The sequence below is a fragment of the Danio rerio genome, chromosome 5, assembly GCF_049306965.1.
Source record: "Danio rerio strain Tuebingen ecotype United States chromosome 5, GRCz12tu, whole genome shotgun sequence".
Lineage (NCBI taxonomy): Eukaryota > Metazoa > Chordata > Actinopteri > Cypriniformes > Danionidae > Danio > Danio rerio.
This window is the reverse complement of record NC_133180.1, coordinates 56,808,408-56,829,914: the sequence shown is the minus strand read 5'-3', so window position 1 is coordinate 56,829,914 and position 21,507 is coordinate 56,808,408. Positions and strand designations below refer to the sequence as shown.

Sequence of the window (21,507 nt, the reverse complement as noted above, 5' to 3'; positions counted from 1 at the left end):
CTCAATCCACGACAGCTGCGCACCTTCAGCAAACCTCCTCATTCCTGCAGCAAGAGGGCTTTATGATTGTTTATGAGTGCCAAAAGTTACAGATCTGTTCGGCGAAATATAGGACTGCGTGTCACTGAATATCAAACGACGTAAACAATATAACTAGAGAAATCTCCACTGTGCTGAGCGAGAGCGCTTACTGAACAGCGCAGCATCGATGACTTAAGCGTGCCCAGGCCCGATTGTAATGTGAGTGAGGGCCGTCTGGGGAGATGGGAATGGGGACAAGCGTGCTTCGGCCCGGTTTGAGGCAACTGTACATAGTGTAAGTACGGCCTTAATCTGCTGTGAACTGACAATTCAATTTAAATAACAAAGTAAGACTTTCTGTCAGCAAAAAGTTAATTCATCAAGTATCTGAAGAATAAAATGCTTGTGTAATAAATACAGTATACACATCTCTAGATTTCTTGCTTTGGATTTGCTTTCTAGAAACATTTATGATGATCTTGGAGCAAATATTTTAAAGTAAATTTGTTGCAGTAGGTTTTAGAACTGAGGGTCACTTATTATAGTGAACTTCAGAGTAGCAGATGCATTTCAGCTCACCTTAATGCGACTCACAGCTTCCTGAGCCTGCATCATGCGCACATTTTTGGAGGGTGTCTTGTCTGAGAGCAGCTGGGTGGATCCCAGGTAGTTAGCAGCAAAGATAATACCATCAATAAGGTCCTCTGGGTCACACGGCCCTGGTACTAAGAGAAAAGAAAATACTTGGAAAGGTAGACTTGTGGTTACAGAATATCTAGATAGGAAGAGAAACAATTAGAAACAATGAAAGGAAATGGTGACAGTCTATACTAACTACACACTATTAATAATTTATTAAGTATTAATAAATAGTTAATTCATTATTTGTTAATTATCAACTGTACATTATAAGACATTAGTAGATAGTTTATAACAACAAGCTACAAACGAAGTAATTTTTCTTGACTTATTTAAGTATTGCAGTATTTACAAACTGTTTGTAATCAAAAGTAATTGTTGGTTTTTAAGATGATTCAGAATAAGTTATTAAATGTTTATTAAACATTCAAATCAATATTTATACTATTAATCAGACCATTAGTAACAGTTATGCTGTATGTTAATAAATGCTTTGTTAACTCATTTTCATCCAGTTTTATGACCTAATATAAAGTGAGAACTATTTATGTTTTATAAATCTCTTATAAACGACAATTACAGTCACTAGCCTCAGTATCAAATGAAAAATGTGTTTTTTTTTCATTTGATACAGTGTTATTTGTGTATTGTGATTTTTTTTTTTTAACTGAGCCTTTAACTGTCATTTATAAGGGATTTGCATAGTCCTTACTTCAGATTAGGTCACAAAACTGGATAAAGTTGTGTTAATAAAGCATTTATTTATTGTCATTAAAAAGCATTTATTTATTATCATTATTTATACAAACAGAGTAACCATTACTATATACCTGCACAATAAGATATATAAATTTTAAATATATAAGTTTATTTGAATAGTTTAATAACCTGAATGATCTTAAAAACCACCAACTACTCTTAAATACAAATGGTTTGTAAGTAATGCAACACTTAATTTTGCGATAAAAAAATAATCAGTAACAAAGTATGAAAGTACAATTATTACAAAGTTTATAAATGTGCTTAAAGTCAAGAATACATCATTTGTAGGTGTATTAATGAACTGTTACTGATGTCTTATAATGTAGAGGTTATGCTAAACAAATAATTTATTATTTGCTAATGCTTAATAAATTAAAAATTAATAGTGTATAGTTATTTTAAAGTGTTACCAAGGGAATTATAAGCAGTCTTACCTTCCACATATGTTGGGAATGAAGCAAGACTTCTTCTTGACTGCACACACAAACCAAGAACACAAATGGTTACATAAAGCATTCTTTAACATTTAATCTTTCTACCTAAGGTCATCCTTATTTAATGATTATGGCTACATTTCCTCAAAACCACTAAAACATATTTATACATAAGTTTAAAAAAGTTTTTAGTTGACCAGAATCACATATCAAGAATAAGCATGGGTTGTTATATTTGGGCATGGCATATGTTGACTATCACATTCTATCTATTGTGGCTAACCGGTACATTACATGTATGTTTGTGTATACATATGTATATATATATATATATATATGTTAATTATAATTATTATAATTGTTAATAATAATAATAATAATAATAATAATAATAATGATTATTATTATTATTATTATTATTATTATTATTATTCTCAAATCTAATTGGCTGACAGCCGTGCAATATTCTGCATTATCACTATTTGTACAGCCTCCTCACTATGTATTCACTCTACTGTATGTATTACTCCCCCCACACAGAGTGACAGCAAATCAATCCAGTCACTACAGTTTGACTTATATTGCTGCTGTAGAGCAACATATTGTACTATTTAGGTTTTTTTTTAGATAAGAATGTAGTTATTTCGCCACAATATGGCGACAGAGACTGCATAATAAGTCCTTAGGGAAGAAAAACAGCATTTCCTCAGCTTAGTTTTAAAACTACAGCTGAACAAATCATTACAGCACAGGAAAATGACACTTTAAGTAGATCTTTCTCTTTTGTATGTTGTGCTGTATTTATACCATAGTAATCTGGTAGTGGTTGCTTTGCTTTGGCTTTTTCAAGGTCAATTACTGTAAAATCCTGATTGTAACAGAGAAATGCTCAGAAATCCCTGTAGACTGATGGCATTTCATGCTGTACAGCATTATAATCTTAAAATGTGAGCAAAATCACCTGTTGTGTCATAACTTTAGATATTATGCTAAAGAATCATTCAAATACAAGCTCTAAAGTGATGTTGGTGAAGTAGCAAAATTTTTTGCTGTTCTGACCAGCTGCAGATGTGAATAAATGATGGAAGAAAGTAGTTCCTCATACAAACGGGGGTTTAAGACTCTCTGTTTCTGTGTTTGATTTTTTTTTTTTTTACTCTTTTGTTTTTATGTTGTCAACCTGTTGTATACCTGTATACAATATATATATATATATATATATATATATATATATATATATATATATATATATATATATATATATATATATATATATATATATATATATATATATATAAGTCAGAATTATTAGCCCCCTTTGATTTTTTTTTCTTTTTTAAATATTTCACAAATAATGATTACAGAGCAAGGACATTTTCACAGTATGTCTGATAACATTTTTTCTTCTGGAGAAAGTCTTATTTGTTTTATTTCGGCTAAAATAAAAGCAGTTTTCATTTTTTTAAAAAACATTTTTGGGACAAAATTATTGGCCCCTTTTAGCTAATTTTTGTTTCGATAGTCTACATAACAAACTATTATTATAAAATAACTTGCCTAATTACCCTAACCTGCCTAGTTAACCTAATTAACCTAGTTAAGCCTTTAAATGTCACTTTAAGCTGTATAGAAGTATCTAGTGAAATATTATTTACTGTCATCATGGCAGTAAATAAATAAAAAAATTTTAAAGATAAAATAAATCAGTTATTAGAAATGAGTTATTAAAACTATTATGTTTAGAAATGTGTTAAAACAATCTTCCCTCCGTTAAACAGAAATTGGAGAAAAAAAATTAAACAGGGGCGCTAATAATTTAGAGGGGCTAATAATTCTGACTTCAACTGTATATAATTTTTAAATTTGATAAAATTGAAAATATTATATTTGATGCTATATAAAAAAATATAGTACCAATATACACCAATTTATCAGCGAATGATTGTAATCGACTAGTAAAAGTAATAAAAATTACATTTGAGAGTACATGCTACTCGTTCTGTGTGTGTGAAGATCTGGGTGCCAATGATGACAAAGCTACATTTATATTTATTTATTTTTATTTATTATAGTCACATCAGCAACTTATGGCTTTTGTGGCAAAATGAAGACATATAATATTACATGATAAAAACTAATTCATATTACAATAATATATATTATATATAGGTTATAAATAAATAAAATTCACACAGAAATATATTCAAAGTTAATTTTTTCACCGGGTGATACTTTATTAAAAATGTCCATCAAAGTACTTTCCTTATAAAAAAAAATTGTCTAATGGTATTCAAACTTTCACATTCCAACAAAATGTTTCATAGTAAGAGCAGCCTGCCAGTAATTACATTTAAGGGGTGCTTTGTTATTCAACAAATACAAATGAGTCAATCTAGAATGTCCAATTCGACATCTATTATAGACAGTTTGAAGCCACATTTATAAGCTCTAAAAAAACTTTTTTTAAGAACCTATTATAACAGAGTCCTAGATAATTTGCTGTGGTTTGTAACATGTTTGTATTGTTTTTTTTTAACAGTGTCAGAAGTAGATTTTTTGCCTCCTACCTCTTTACCAGCTGGAGATGGAGACTCAAAGCTGTCACTCCCCTCCTGTGACATCATTTGATGGCTGGATGATTCTGCCCCTTGAGGGGAGGTGGAGCCTGATCCTGGAGACTGGACAAAATACGCACATTCATTAAAACTGCAAGTTACAATTTTTTTTAAAGACTCTCTAAAGTACCAAAATTCTAATCAATTACAAAAAAAATAATAAATACAGCTACATCTTGAGATTTTTTTAGCATTTTAAAAGCAAAGCAATGAGATAGAATAAAGAGACAAGAAACAGATAAATTAATTAAAAAACATACACAAATGTGACTGACAATAATAGTTAGTCAGGTAGATTCAGGCACCAGGTCAAGGCAAACAACAAAACAGATAACACTTCCTAAAGCAATGAAAAGTAAAATATCTCATATTGGCCTCTTAAATCTATCTGAAATGTAAAATACTAGAAAATGAGTGACTCATATCCTAAATAAATACCAAGGTAAAATAATAATAATTAGAATCTGTTTGTCAGAATGTATAAATACTGCAGTCCACCACAACATCATCGGATGTGAAGAATGGAATTGCATTGTAATGCTTTATTTGCAAGCCCATATAACTATAAATACATGTGTACTTCATTACTATACCCAATTGAATAAACTTATGTGAATTACAGAAAGAGAAACCATTTACGCAGTAACCCATGAGCTCCTCACCTCATCACCATGCTGACAATCTACCTGATACATCCAGAAATTTTCCATATCAAAAGCTGCAGTGAAAAATGTTCTTCCTCACGATCCACTCAAATCAAGTGTTTACAGCAAGTGTTGCTCTTTGAACCAGAGGATGAGAGAAGAGAACAGACAAGCGTCTTGCTCTCTCATTAAACTCACGTTGATAAATTCACAATGGCACCAGACAACAGAGGTCAACACTGATCCTGTTACATGGCTACCTGGAAAACTGTTTCTGACACAATGAACAATCTACACTACACCAGAGATAACTTGGAAATGCTTCTTTCTTTTAAAAATAGAAAAATAAAAAAAAATGACAAGTGGAATAAGCAGTAATAACGGACTTAGTTTCTAACAGTCACTTACAGTAGTGTCACATGACTTTTAATAATCCCATCCAGAAATGTACATAATCTATAAGTGTATATATTGTATAAAATAGATGTCAGATAAATCATAGACTTTAAAAGTGGTAATGTTATGTAGTAGTAAAGGGCTGGGGAAGAAGCGTTGTATGTAAGTGTTATATGAGCCTTGCTGAATTATTTACTGCTATTACTCTTGACTGCACTAAATAAATCATATTGTAGCAAGGAGAAAAATAACAGACTTTCTTAATCTTTTGAATATTATTTGTGGTTGAATGCTATCATAATTTTGAAAATCTGTAGGATGTTACTTGAGGTTGCTAATGGAATTATTTGTACTTCATTATGTTGAGAAAAATTCACCAAGTTACTCATTAATAGGCATGGGCCTCTATAAGATTCTGACAGTATGAAACCCTCGGATAAAAATATCATGGTATCATGATATGAAGGTATTGTAATTGCTGCTCACAAATGTCCTCCTGGGTAAAAAAAAACAAAGCTTTTTTCCTCTATTGAACATACTATATTATATTTTAAGAAACATTTTAAATATTTTGGAACAGTAAACATGTCAGGTACAATAAATTAATTTAATCATTGACCTGCTATCTTAATTAGTTTACAAAACAGATTTCTTTTCAACTTGAAAAGGCATCTTTGGATATCTTTCTTTTTTTTTCTATATATAGTAAGTAACTTCCAGTCTCCACTGCACTGTTCAGGTACATAACCACACAGGATGTTGGTTTATAAGCGACAACAAACTTTTAAAACTTTTTACAACAACTTTTCACTAGCAAGACATTAACAAATAAAAAATACCGCAAGTAAGCAAATTTGTTTCTCAGTTGTTTGCTGAATCATGGGCTGACCAGTAGCTTTTGATTTAAAGGTTCTTTTTTTGCTGGAAATACTGTCACCATAAAATATATAAAATAATTAAACGTGTAAAAAAAATAGTTTTTTCACAAACAAACAAAAAATAAAAACACTTACATATACCTTAAGAACGGTATAAGAGAATTTTTTTTGCAGTTTTAAAACCTTGACTTTTTCAAACAGCAGTAATCGTTAAAAATGGTTATCGTCTCATGCCTTCTCATCAATATAATATCAATTAATTGAAATACTTGGGGCCTAGCAATTAATGGAACTTATGTGACAGACAGTTGTTTGTTGGGAGAACAATGAGCTTTTGATGATTAAAAAATGAGCCAAGCATTCATTCATTCATTCATTTTCTTGTCGGCTTAGTCCCATTATTAATCCGGGGTTGCCACAGCGGAATGAACCGCCAACTTATCCAGCAAGTTTTTACGCAGCGGATGCCCTTCCAGCCGCAACCCATCTCTGAGAAAATGAGCCAAGCAACAAAATTCAAATTGGATACAGTTTACAAATACATTTATACAATGAGACCCCTCATTCATATTGATCAATTTTACATGTTAAGCAAAAGCGTCAACTTTCAGAATCATCTTTATAAAATATTTAGTAAAAAAAAAAATCCATGTTTTTTCTTTACTCATACATGCTTACATGTTAATTTAATGTACTGGTTAATTTAAGTCAACTGTCGTAACGATGAAGTGCAGCAGGTGGCAGTATATGCTTTTAACCCATTTAAGCCCAACCGCAATTGTAGTTGCTGAAGTTCATAGTTAACATTCAAAAAGTACTTTTTTTCCTGTAACATTATGCTTTCAACTTCCTACACCTTAGTCTAGGATGAAAAAAAGGCAAATTCCCAAATAAATAAATTCCTACATTTTTCATGTTGCTAAATAGATTTTTTATATAAAGATCATCAGTTTTTTTTATACTTTGGCAAATTCAATAACGTTAAATCAATAAAATTAGGCAATACTGTACTGACAAGTTATTGAATCAAGGTTATTGGACTTGTTTATTGTTTGTTGCTTTCATAATATCCCATAGAAAAATAACGTAACCCTTTAACTCATAAATCTCATGTAAAGTACACTTTTTGATACACAATGTGATGCACAGCAAATTCTTCAGAGCAAAATAACTTCTAACCAAATATTTCATCTCACTCCTACAAAGAGAGTAAAAATAACACTGGATTAAGTGCATATTGAACATTATTGATAACAAGCAAAATCACAGAAAAAAATAAAAATTATTTTTTTCTTTGAAAAACACTAATACTTACTAATAGTATATGCAAAACATTAAAATAACACAATATAACTTACAAATATATTGGTGAGGTATACATAGATAATATGCTTTACATTAACCCTGAAAATGTTTCATCAGGACAATCATTTAAAAGCTCGAGCATAATGGGTAGTGGCTTGTGTCATATTTTTCAGTTAAGTGCAATTCTTTCCTGAATCCACAAGGATTTGTTCTCTCTCATTAGACAGCCTAACGCATTTGATCCCAAAGAATACCTACAAATGAGGTCTTGTGCCCCTTGAACACTGTCCAGACAAAAAAATATATAATTAATTAATAGGGTGGTCCACTTCAATATCATATTTTAAACTTTAGTTGATGTGTAATGTAGCTGTGTGAACATAAACAACACCTCTGAATGTAAAATGCTCAAAGTTCAATGCAAAGGGAGAGCTTGGTTTTTACAAAGTTAGCTTAGCAAAGCCTACAATGAACGAATTTTGCGGACTACAAAAAATACTTCCACCCCTTGTGAAATCACAAAGGTTCGTTTACCGCGCACCTACACTGCGCAGCTAGGGGCCGTGGCCAGAGGCCCTGTAACGTTACAGCAGAGGGAGAAATGCCATCCTCCTGTTTCCACAGAGCTTCTCTGTTTCTGTATTTGGGCTTCCAAATGACACAACCCAAAGACTGAAGTCCTTAGAGCTCAATATTAATTATGTTACAGAGTATTATAAAATACATAGAAATGATTTGACAAAACAGCTTCCAGAATCTCTTCCAGTTCAGTGCTGGATTCAGCTAAAATCTCCTCAAAGATGGAGCAACTAGCTAGGCTAGGCTAAGATGTCCATAGTGTATGTGTGTGAATGAATGTGTATGAATGTTTCCCAGTAATGGGTTGCAGCTGGAAAGACATCCACTGCGCAAAACATATGCTGAACAAGTTGTGACCCCAGATTAATAAAGGGATCAATAAAGGGATTAAGCCATTAATTAATTAAGGGATTAGTTAAGGGATTAATGAATGAATGTTTAACAGAGTAATGAAATTTTCATAGTATGCCTAATAGGCCTACTATTTTTACCTCTGGAGAAAGCCTTATTTGTTTTGTTTCAAAAATCATTTTAAGGTCAAATTTATTAACCCCTTCAAGCAATTTTTTTCCTATAGTCTACAGAACAAACCAAAACAAAGGTTATACAAAAACTTGCCTTACAGTATTACCCTAACCTAGTTAACCTAATCTAGTTAAGCCTTTAAATGTCATTTTAATCTGTATAGAAGTGTCTAGTGAAATATTTAGTAAAATATTATTTACTTCATCATGGCAAAGATAAAAATAAATCAGTTATTAGAAGTTAGTTGTTAAAACTATTATGTTTAGAAATGTGTTGAAAAAATCTTCTCTCCGTTAAACAGAAATCGGGAAAAAATAATCAGGGGGGCTAATAATTCAGGGGTTTTAATAATTCTGACTTCAACTTAGCTGAGGTTTAAATCTGAAAGTGCAATTGATTCTCAAGAAAAAAGAACTTCCTCAAGAGTCAATTATTTATGAGTTAAAATCTTTTGTCATTTCAAACATTCCATATATAAGGAATGTACTGTATCTTTCTGGTTAACTCTTTGTGAGGCTGTTCACATATCACATCTAAAACAGCTTGGAAAATGTGTGCCACTTCCTTTACTGATTAAAATTTGTTTCTGCTCCTGATCCCAGGGAGTTTGCCATTGCTATAACCACCATCAGCTGTTCTTACACAGGCGTGGTGTTGTCAGTTTTCAAAATAGTTCAACTTTTGCTACTGCCTTATGTCAATTAATACTGAATCTAGGTCGTTGTTATTATTTGTGCTTGTGTTAAAGAATAGAGCAATATGCTAATGATTTTAAAGGCCATGATCGGCTGGAGAAGCATAATTTTTATGTAATTTCATACATTAGCGGAGTGTCAGAGATGGAACTGATCTTGACTTTGTCAGTGCACAGTTCATATGGACCAGTATGTAAGTCAAATGTAAGAAAAAAAACCCTCCTCGTTTCTCTGTAGATGCAGAGACACAGTAGGTGCTGAGAATAGCATCAAACAGCCATGTGTGTATATCCTGTCACAAAACACAGCAAAATGTGGCGAAAATCCAACACAGTACACTACACAGTAACAGTTTGATAAAGGTGCTTACATGTTTACATTCGGAGAGCAGCATTTACAGCAGATCTTTCGGTCTATTATATTGTAGTGATATTAACTTGACTATATTATATTGACTTTTTTTTTTTTAAGAAGATGAGTGGATGCAAAAAGCTCTCAAGTAAAAAATGTTTCTTACAAACATATTTTGAGCTATGCTCTCATCATGATGAAATGCAAACAAAACTTTTGTTTGGCACATTAATAAATGCAACATTGACGACCAATGTCTCTGAACAATGCTTCTTCTTGCACTTGTTTTAATTATGGTTGGCAACACAACGTGGCATCTCTCTGCCATCTGTACACTGTAACAGTCTTCAAAGCTATATCATGCTTATTGGCACCACATTCACAATAGAGCACGCTGATTAGTTCGAACCAAATCTTTCTCATGAATTAATTATGAACACTCAAAGACGTCATGTTGTACCTGCCAGTACAGACATCCAGTCTCTACGCTGGAATTTACACAATGATTGCATGAGTGTGACGCAGCTTCAAAATTTATTTTCAATTCGGAAAAACGAATTTGTTTAAATAACGCAAAAAACAACAAATTTTTACTTTTTAGTGAAATAATGTGTCCTATAAGTGTTTTAGCAGCGTGGGACACATGCATGACTGTCAAAAAATGTGTTTGGGTGTTTCGTAAATGCAATCTTTACACATATACTCTACTCTGGCTACTTCAACAATGTTGATAAGCCATGGTAATCATTTCTTTTCATCTCTAGCAAAAAGCAGTCGACCAATCACAGCAGACTGAGTCATTGAACCAATGACCGCAGATTACAAAAAATTAATCGCTAAACAAATCAGACTGGAGTTATTGGGATAATTAGGTAAAAATAAACGCATTTATAAGAAATAGTGAAATTGTTTTGTGACCTTACATACAAATCAGCCTGTTGATGATAAATTTAATTTAATACTAACAATGGTCACACATGAGTCACATCTACTCATTATGCTGTCATAGAGAGTAATATTTGTGTTAGATATTGGAAAGAAAAAAAACAGTAATGATGCAGAGTGTCAGAGTACAAGTATGGAATTGTTGCTGTGTTTCTTATATTGACAGCTCATCTTTTTTTCATCTTGGCTTTGTCCAGAAAATGCCTGTTGTGGCTGAGGAGCAGTACAGTTGCATTTAAACATTCTGGCCATGTGTACTGTAGCACTCACAGAATACAGATGAGCACTCAAAACCACTGAAAAAGAGAGCTGTTCTATAGGAGCAGTCTTCATTTTCTAGTGACATGCAATTTGTCCGGTGCTGTGGTAGGCACCATTAATGAGACAGACTAGCATGTCCTCTCCAGAAAACAGCAGCGATAGAGTGATGAAGTCACGAAGAGAGGAATGGTACAATTCACCCAGTTGCATCTGATGGGAACAATAACCCAATTGTAAATGACTTGCATGTGAGACTGTTTTTGTTATTTGCTGCACATGATAAAGGCATTTAAAAAAGTCTGGCAAATAAAAATATGTGTTAATCTATTTGCTCTGGTTAACAGCATGAACATCACTATTTGATGTCTAATATATAACCTTTTGATGTCACTATATGAATGTCTAAAAAGTGTAATTACTCACTCTGCTTCAGTTTAGTCGCTTATTTATCAGGGGTCGTAACAACAGAATAAACCACCAATTGCTCTGCCATACAGTTGAAGTCAAAATTATTAACCCCCCTTAATTATTAGCCCTCTCCCCCTCTTTATTTTTTCCCCAATTTCTGTTCAACAGAGAGAATATTTTTTCAACACATTTCTAAACATAATATATTTATTAACTCATTTCTAACAACTGATTTATTTTTGTTTTGCAATGATGACAGTAAATAATATTTTACTACATATTTTTCAAGACACTTCTATACAGCTTGAAGCGACATTTAAAGGCTTAACTAGGTTAATTAGGTTAACTAGGCAGGTTGGGGTAATAAGGCAAGTTATTGTATGAGGATGGTTTGTTCTGTAGACTATCAAAAAATAAAGCTTGAAAGGGCTCATAATTTTAACCTTAAATTTTTTTAATCAAATCTGCTTTTATTCTAGCCAAAAAAAAAAGAGTTTCTCCAGAAGAAAAAAAAAATATTGACATGCTGCAAAAAATGACATGCTCTGTTAAACATCATTTGGGAAATAGTTGAAAAAAAAAAAATTCTAGGAACAGAGCCTAAATCTAATTCTGACTTCAACTGTATGTTTTGAGCAGCCCAGTGATGGGACAACACCTATAAACTCTCTCAGTCAAACACACTCTCATACAATTCCCCGCAAGTTTTTGGACTGTGGGATAAACCGGAGCAACCAGAGGAACATAGGGAGAACATGCAAACTTCACACAGATATGCCACCTGGCCCAGTTATGACTTGAACCAGTGACTTTCGTGTTGTTTTGGCGACAATGCTAACCACAAAGCACAGTAAATATATCACAAATACATATCTACATGTGATAAATGTAAAAACAATTTTATTGCACTTTAACGTTATTCTAGATCAGGGGATCAACCCTGTTTCTGGAAATCCACCTTCCTGCAGATTTCGGTTGCAACCCATATCAAACACACCTGCCTGTAATTATTAAGTGCCGTCCTAATTAATTGGCTTAGGTGTGTTTGATCAGGGTTGGAGCTGAACTTAGGAAGGTAGATCTCCAGGAACAGGGTTGAGCACCACTGTTCTATATAATTAGTTGGACCATAAACAGTTGTTATAGAGTGGAGGAACCATGACATAAATTTGTATGCAAAAACCCGGAAACGAGTTCGCATTTTAGCAGTTCCGGTTCCCTCGTTTCTAATTGGGAATTCATATTGTCTGTAGATAATGCCTTCACTTGTAAAGGCTGTCAAGACAGATTCATTTGTTGATTGCTTATTTTATTTAAACAATATTAGGAAGATACTGCTTACTAGTGCAGCCTGTCTCTTTCCTGCTCTCAGTAATGCAAACGTGTAAATAAAGGTGTAAGAATACATGCATGTTAACTGTCATTTTAACGTGATTCTTCATCTGAATACATGTAACTGTCATAACTGCAGTATTTACACTCCTCCATAAAATGTATAGCATATGTGACTGTATGGGCTGCTTTCCGCTGTACTTTGTGACAAAAAAAAAGGAAAATTGAATGTTGTTCTGTATCCATGATGGAACTTGGGGGCATTTGAAAGACTTGTCCCTCACACCTCATATTGTCATCTGTTAAGGTCTGCAGATCTTATCGATACACAAAAATATGCATAACACTAAAGATAAAGAAAAACATGAAACACGCCATTTAATCCCTTTAAGAGACACTCCGCAAGAAGACTATGCTACTGAAATAAAACAAAAATAACGTCAAAAACAACAATACTGTTGAAGCTACAAACTATAAACCAATGAAAAACAACACAACAGCAAAAAATCCAACATCTTTTATACTCATACTCACATCAGCTCCCAAAGATGGCTGTAGGTCAGATTCTGCCGTAGGACTCAGGTCTTGCCTCATTACCCAGATAGGTTCTTTGGGCTCATCTGGTGTGTAAGGCGAGCGGACCGTCCTTGTCTTCACCTCCTCTATTGCCTCCTTGATGTCCTTAATAGCCAGTGAAATTGCATCTCTCTTCTCACGACTGCTCCTGATGACTGGAGCTTGGTCTTCTGAAGGACTTCTGGGGAGCTCTCCTTCACTCACTGGCTCCAGGGGGTTGTTGTCATTTAATTGACCATGGGACTCTGACTCAGGCCAGTCTTCTTCTTTATCCCCATCTTTGTTCAAGCCCATGGCAATACGATCCAGGCTTTGTGAGCTCAGACTCTCCTTGACCTCTGCCACAATCTGGTCAATATCTTCATCTTGCTCGCAACTGTCTGCGCGGGGGTATGGGGCAAACTCTGCCTCCTTTTCAGGGCTGTCTGACTCTCCGTCAGATCGCTCATCATAGTGGTGGAGTCTGGACCCAACAGCTTCCTGCTGCTGATACAAGTCACGTTCAAAGAGTCTGAACTCTGGCCTTTGTTGTTGAGGAGTCTGTCCCTCAGCTCTGGACAAGGGAGCGTCTGTGATTTCTTCATAAACATGCTCCTGAAGGGTGTAATCAACATAGGGCTCAGAATATTGCTCATCTTCTGTTGCTCCTCCTTCATGGGCCTCTCCAGCTTCAGTGGGATTATGGTACATGGGCTGTGTGTAAACATAACTGGAGTAGTTTGGGTTTAGAGTCTCTGCTTCAAGAGGTCTCTCTGCATTAGGTAGGGGCTCTCGAGGTAGTGGGGGTGGCTGAGGTGGATACTGGGGTTGAAGATAAGCTGGACCTCCATGCTGTTGCTCTGACTCTGCACTCTCAGTGTACTCTTCTGCTTCTGGACGAAGTGGGATACCATAAGTGTTTTCATCTTCAGGCTCCGCTTCCAGCACCATGACTGCATCCCCCTCTGCCCGGTCTGTGTGGTTGTGGAATCCACTCTCAGTGCTGGCAGATCGGGCCAAAGCACTGCTGCCATCTCCTTCATCTTCCTCAGCTTCCTCTGGTTCTCTGGTGGGCAGCATGGTTTGCGTAGGGGAGAGGAGTTGCTGTTGTTGCTCCAGTCTGTGCTGCTCGGCTCTCTCTGCATCTCTTTGCTGCCTCTCCCGCTGACGCTGTCTCTGTTGCTGTGCCCGGAGTCTGGCCTCATTGTCCCCCTGTCTGCGGTAGCGTGTCACTGCAGGTCTTGGTATGGGCTGCTGAATGGTTTGCTGCTCTGCATCTCCCTCTTCTTCTGGCCTCCTCGCTGCATGTGTGCGATTCGTCCCTCCATTGGATCCCTCACATCTGCGGTAGCGTGGGGCTCCCTGATGTTGGGACTGGTGGTGATTATTCTCTGTGCCATGGTTTCGGGAGCGATTGGAGCGAGAGCTGCCATCTCCATTATTGTGGCGCCTACGGTGGGATGAGGGGGGCTGTTGACCCTCTGGGCCCCTACGCTCTAGATCTGCCTCAGCTGCCTCTCTCAACTCCTGGCCATGTGGTGCCTCCTGGTGGCTCATTGTTGGAACAGAGTAGGTTCTACATACAGATCATTACTTCTCCCAGCAGGGCCCCCTCAAGCACAACCTGCAGAAAAATAAACATAAACTTTGAAAACAGCAACAGTTTTTATTGAAGCAATCCATTAAAGGTGCATTTGTCTAGTTTTGCATTTTATGTGTTCAAAAACAAACTATGTAATAAAAATGTATTCATAAATGAAGTTTTACCCAAGCATAAAAATAAGAAAATAAAAGTATGGATAAGATGACAAATTAAAATTATTAAACTTTTTGAGGTACTCAACCAAATGAAGTTGGCTTAATAATCATCAACATAATGCAATATAAATTATAAAGATTTTGTGTACACAAACATGAAATGAAGTTTGGTGCCCAAACTTGGTCCTGTAGGGCCGGTGTTCTGCTTATTTTAGTTTTAAACCCAATTAAACACACATGAACCAGCTAATCAAGCTCTTTCTAGGTATACTAGAAACTTTTAGGCAGGTGTGTTGAAGGAAGTTGGAGCTAAACTATGCAGGAAACCGACCCTCCAGGACACCCCTGCTCTAGGCACATCAGAGTCATCAAGTCGATATTGCATAATGTAAATAAGTTGTCATTTATTAAGAATAAGTCAATAACTCAATTTTGACAAAAATGAAAGATAGAACCTTATAATTCTAAGGTGTTAAATTTATAAAGGTGGCCAATAATAATGGAAATCAATTTAACTCTGAATTAATCAAAATTCTGAATAATCACCATGGGGGGAAATACAGCACTAATTTATACAGTTATGTAGTATAAAAAGTCAAAATTATTATTACCCTCCTGTGATTGTTTTTTCTTTTTCAAAAACTTCCTAAATGATGTTTAACAGAGCAAGACATTTTTTCAAAATTTCTGATAATTTTTTTGTTATTTTGTTATATCATTAGTTTTATTTCGGCTTGTTCACCCAAAAAGTAGTCTCAAAATTAGTTTGTGTTCCAACAACCACAACATTTGTCAAACTATGAGTAGGAAAGTGGGACATTCAATATATTGTTTAAAGCAACTAAATATATGTCAATAAAAATTAGTTTTCAAACTGTGTAGTTCAATTTCCAATTTCACTTAATTAAAAATTTACTGTTTACATAGAGATGACTTCGTTGAAGTACACTATAAATTCAATAACTGTAGGTTAACTTTGCATGTACTATGTATTAACTATCTTTGGCCACAGTAGCTTTATATATATAGTAGGATGTATATCTATTTAATTAATTAGCAATTATGATATTAAATTTTTCTACATAATCATAAATTAATTTGATTATTTATTATTCTTTAAATGGTTGACACAGTTGCTCAGTGCTTAGCACGGTCACAGCAAAGCAAGAAGGTCTGTCAGGAAATTGAGGCCAGTTGAGTTTGCATGTTCTCCCTGTGTTAGCGTGGGTTCATTTCACTGTGGTGACCCATGATCAATAAAGGGACTAACTTGAAGGAAAACTAAATTAATTAAATTAAATTATTTTACAGCTAATTGCTTTTAACTTTTGATTTGTTTAATAATATTGTTTGGGTTATAAATAGTAATGAACAGTTTTTAAACCCACCATAAAAAAACAGACACAAAAACATTTTAGAACATTGCCTTGCTTTAAAAAGACAAAAATACAAGACAAAAATACTGTTCCTGAAAAGGACAATCTGCCAAAAGTGCTGTAACTACATTTAAATATATTCTCTTTGCTTCTCAACAAGTAACTCCATATACTGTAGTTAGATGTTTAAAAAAACAATTATACGAAGGTAGTGCACAAACACTGCTTCACAGATTATTTTGGGCAGTATCCGGTTGTATCCCATTAGATGGTGTGTTCAGGCTGCAGACAAATGCCTGACCGTGAAAACTTTCAACTCCTCCCCTCTCTATGCAACTGACTCACCCAGCATCCCTCCTGGAGAAATCCAAATGAGAGAGAGAGAGAGAGAGAGAGAGAGAGAGAGAGGGAGAGAGAGAGAGAGAGAGAGAGAGAGAGAGAGAGAGAGAGAGAGAGAGAGAGAGAGAGAGAGAGAGAGAGAGAGAGAGAGAGAAAGATATTCTTGGCACAGGTGAGTCAGGCTAATCAATCAACACTTCGGACTGAAAGACTTAACAGTGTGATGCCAGAGGGATAATTGTTTACTATTATTGATTTTGCACACAGCAGACACATCTTAAAGAGTCAGACGATAACTGCTTCCTGTCCACAAGTCTACAATGTCACCTTAAAGCAGTGCTTAATTTGTAAATGCATAATTCCTGAAACAAAACCAGATAATAAAAGTTACCATGACCGAAGTCCACTAAACAATTTCATTTTTTTCCGGAACATAGCCCTAACCCTAACATAACATATTTGTGCGAAATAATATTATTGGTCAGTCATGGATAATAAAAACATGTAGCTACAAACTTACCGCATGAACAATCTCTATTCGTGCTTTAGATCGTTTTGCTTCTGTCTCCCACTATCCTGATCCATTCGTGCAGTTTCATCTTCTCGAAATCTCTTTGAAACAGGATCATTATCAGATTTACTCATGGTTTTAAAAATGATAATATGCTTGACTGCCTCTTTGATATTTTGAAAATACAAATATTATTAAGGTAGGCCAATATGCCATTATTTATTTTTGCTGCTCACATTTTCTGGAACAGGATCGGGCAAGATCCGGCTCAAATTAAGCACTGCCTTAAAGTATGTGGAAGCATACTTTCTAGCAAAGATTACCAATCATCATTGCATATTTAGGTTTTTAGTGACTTGGGGGCTGTTCTATAAAACAAAGCTATTATGGTTAGTCAGGCTTAAAATAAATGGTGAATAATGTTCCATAAATCAAACTTACAGCTAAGTCACTAAGGCAACTTATGCTGGCAAACTAACCCATAGGCCAGTGCAAGCTAGCTCTTAGTTAACCAGAATACCATTAATATTCACCTGATAGAAATTTGATGCTGTAATTTATTTCACTTAACAACTCAATTAAGTAAATTGACTTTAAATAAATGTACTTTGAAAAGAAAGAACATTTACTATTAACTGTTAGAAAACACTAACAAATTTAAACTGTGTTTACATAAGTTTAGTTGGTTTCATTTTTCTAATAAATGAATGAAATAAACGGAAAAGAGATCATCGACTCATGTTTCTGACTTAATAATCATAATGTCTCCTTTCATTGATCCTGTAGTGGATAAGGAAGAGCTCTTTGTAGTTGCTAGTTAATCATTAAAACATTATCCTATTATAAAGCATGTTATACAAAAGTTCTTTCTGGCTGGTTATCGAATCTAGTTGATAGCCCTGCAATATTCAGCACTCGTAGAGTCTCCTCAAACTTGTGCAGCTGTTGGACAACATTATGTACTTTTGAGGCTTATATAAGTGAGAATGTAGTTGTTTAGATTGCAACTATGCAGTTTATTCATAGGGAAAGTGCCTAATTTAAATATTTATAATTTTAGAATGGCGGCAGAGACCACATAATAAGCCCTTAGAGAAAAAAAGATTGGCGTATTTTGTAACTACAGCTGATTCAAAACATAAAATTGGTGAGTGACATTCTTAGTTGATCTTTCTCTTTTCATGTTGCAGCACTGTATTTATACCATAGTAATTGTTGTGTATTGCGTGTGAGATGGGATTCATACAGGACTGTATGTATTTTGTGTTGGCCACTCTTTGTATTAACCTGAGTTACTTTCTGGTTGGTCATCTGTTTGTTTCTAATGAGTCTCCTGTTTTCGTTACCGCAGACTAGTTCAGTAAAAACATAAGAAGAAATTTCCGCATGCATTTAGTGTTTTTCTTCATCACAAACACAACACTGGGAGTGATTGTGCTGCTTTGGCTTTTGGGCTTAATTATTGTGATCGGCAGAGAAATACTGGGAAATGTCTCTCTAGACTTATGGCATTTCATGCCATTCGGCCATATGATCATAGAATGTGAGCAAAATCACATGTTTTGTCATCACATTAGACATTACACTAGAAAATCATCCAAACACTAGCTCTAAAGTGACGCTGGTGATTTAGTGTTTTTTGCTGTTCTGATGGTCAGTTGCAGATGTGAATGAATGGCGTAAGTAGTTCCTCATATATACATGATTATGTCGGCAAACTGTTGTATAAACGCAATATCACCTGAGTAGCAGTGCGATATGGCTGTATATCGCACTGGTGGAAAACTATAAGACATTCGGCCCGCAGCCTTTGTGCCAATGCACGCTTTCCACCATTGCCATATTGCACTGCTACTCATGTGATATTGCTCATATACTTTGAGCTACTTGATTTTTACACTGCTTTATTCTCCATACCTGCTCTACACAAAGAAAAACCTTCTTTAGTGTCAGATAACAAAGCAATTGGTCACATATACACTTTGTATGTAAAGAAGAAGATAAATTATGTGTGCAGTGCATTAAAGCATGCCAGGTTTTTTTTTTTTTTTTTTTTTTTTGCAATTTGATATAGAGCACATCTCTTGTTCTTGCACACATAATGTTCAATGAATTGTGACAAACTTTTAGTAATAGGAACGCTGGTTTGAGATACTTATAGGCCAGATAGCATTTCTGTGTGGAGTTTGCATGTTCTCCTCGTGTTCGCATGGTTTTCCTCCAAGTGCTCCGGTTTCCCCCACATTCCAAATACATGTATATGTACAGTGGGTAAATACAATTGGCTGTAGTGTATGTGTGTGTGCATAAATGAGAGAGTGTATAAGTGTTCGGCTGCTTAAAAGATGATGCCAGAGTAATTGGCAGTTCGTTCCGCTGTGGTGACCCCTGATAAGGGCTGCACAATATTGTAAAAATCTGACATTGCAATATTTTTATATTATACTATACAGACCATCTGCATAAAATAAAATAAATTAAAAACAAAAATAAATAAATAAACAGTGCTTTATGGTTGAGGAAGAATAAAACAGAGTTTGATTTGATGCATCCTGTTTAGACAGCTTGTCTTTAGAAGGACCAAAATGGCAGGTACTTATGTATGGTTGATGTCCCCATTATATTGGATGATTTCGGTCTTCAGAGCATTTAACTGGAAATTTGAAAAGTGTTTATTTGAGAATTTGCAAATATTTGATTTGCATCACTTGGATAGGACCACAACTGAGAACTGCAAGTAAACAATCTCATTATAACCTTACCTATTAGTTTTGTATGATGACCTGATAGCTTAATGTTCAGCAGTTTAAGAAAATATGTGCAATTACAAAAAAACACCAGCAAATTAGGAAAATACATTTATTTGTTTGACAGCACATGTGCTGCAAATCCTCACAATGCAAACACATTTTTCAAAAAAGTACTGTATTTTCACACAATGCAATCAAAGCAATAAAATGTGCTGCTTTGTTTTTTTTTATTTTTTATTTTTTTAAAGTGCTGCATTCTCACAACACAAAGAGAACGGAACACAAAAGAAATGTTTTAAGGGACCCAAAAACGTTACGGATGCCGCTGTGCCGTGACTATTGCTCAGTGAAGTCGTAGGTCATCTTTGAAATGAAAGGTGGATTTTTTGTTTGTTCATTTTAATATCCCGATTTCTGTGTCTTTAGTATCTATTAGCCTAAATAACCATTACCTAAATAGCCAGGTCCATTACGTTTTAGGGTCTCCTTGAAACATTTCCATTGTGTTGTGTAAAAATGCAGCACTTTTTTTTTATGTGTTTGCGTTTGTGAGGATTTGCAGTGCATGTGCTGTTAAACTGATAAAGATCTTTTCACAGTTTGCTGGCATTTTTTGTAATTGCACAGTTTCCTTAATTGCAGCATGTTAAGCTCTCTCTACCACTGTACCACCAAAACACTGTGCAATAATGGTGTCCATTGATATTTGTGTTGCCTGCCTGTAGCTAATTCAATTTTCCATTTAATTCCTCCGATTTTAAGATGACAACACATTCAGAAATTCAGAGACATTCACGTGATTTAACTAAGTAGACAGTCTAAGTATTAATTAAAATAAGTAACTATAAGTATCAAGGAACATATTAAAATCATGAAGGAGGAATGTCAAAATGTTTGAGCCATTTGCTGATAAAATATATTCTGTACAATAATACATTCTACAACTTAAAAAAAAAAAAGAAAAAAAGATTTTGTCAGAATAATACTGGAAAAGTTTGTCATTTGTGGTATAATTGTCAAAACATCGGATGTTACTAACTGTAATGTGATCACTAGCTACGGTTGCCCATGACTTCCCACTACAGTTTACTGTTTCAAACAGACAAATGGCAAAATCTGCTTTTCAGTCATTTTCCTTGATATTAGTCCCTTTATTTATCAGAGGTCACCACAGCAGAATGAACTGCCAACTTATCCAGCATATGTTTTACACAGCGGATGCCCTTCTAGCTGCAACCCAGCACTGGAAAACATCCATACAAACTCATTCACACACACTCACTATGGCCAATTTAGCTTATTTAATTCACCTATAACACATGTCTTTGGACTGTGGGGGAAACAGAGCACCCGGAGGAAACCCACACCAACACAGGGAGAATATGCAAACTCCACACAGAATCACCAACTGACCGGGATTCGAACCAG

The 21,507-nt window shown here is 34.8% G+C and overlaps 1 protein-coding gene across 8 annotated transcripts in view; it reads right to left on the bottom strand.

The window, feature by feature from the left end:
- Positions 1-21,507, bottom strand: part of apba1a (amyloid beta (A4) precursor protein-binding, family A, member 1a) — a 104,961-nt gene that overhangs the window by 19,244 nt on the left and 64,210 nt on the right. For 6 of the 8 annotated variants that reach the window (XM_001343336.7, XM_068221523.2, XM_073951434.1 and 3 more), the window contains exons 3-6: positions 13,325-14,969; positions 4,424-4,534; positions 1,857-1,896; positions 601-746 (exon numbers count right to left, since the gene is read on the bottom strand). In XM_001343336.7, the coding sequence (XP_001343372.1) occupies positions 601-746; positions 1,857-1,896; positions 4,424-4,534; positions 13,325-14,902 (1,875 nt within the window). In that variant the 5' untranslated portion in view covers positions 14,903-14,969. Of the gene's footprint in view, positions 1-600; positions 747-1,856; positions 1,897-4,423; positions 4,535-9,961; positions 12,332-12,373; positions 14,970-21,507 lie in introns of those variants that run through there. The other 2 variants (XR_012406356.1, XR_012406355.1) reach the window with 1 other exon arrangement.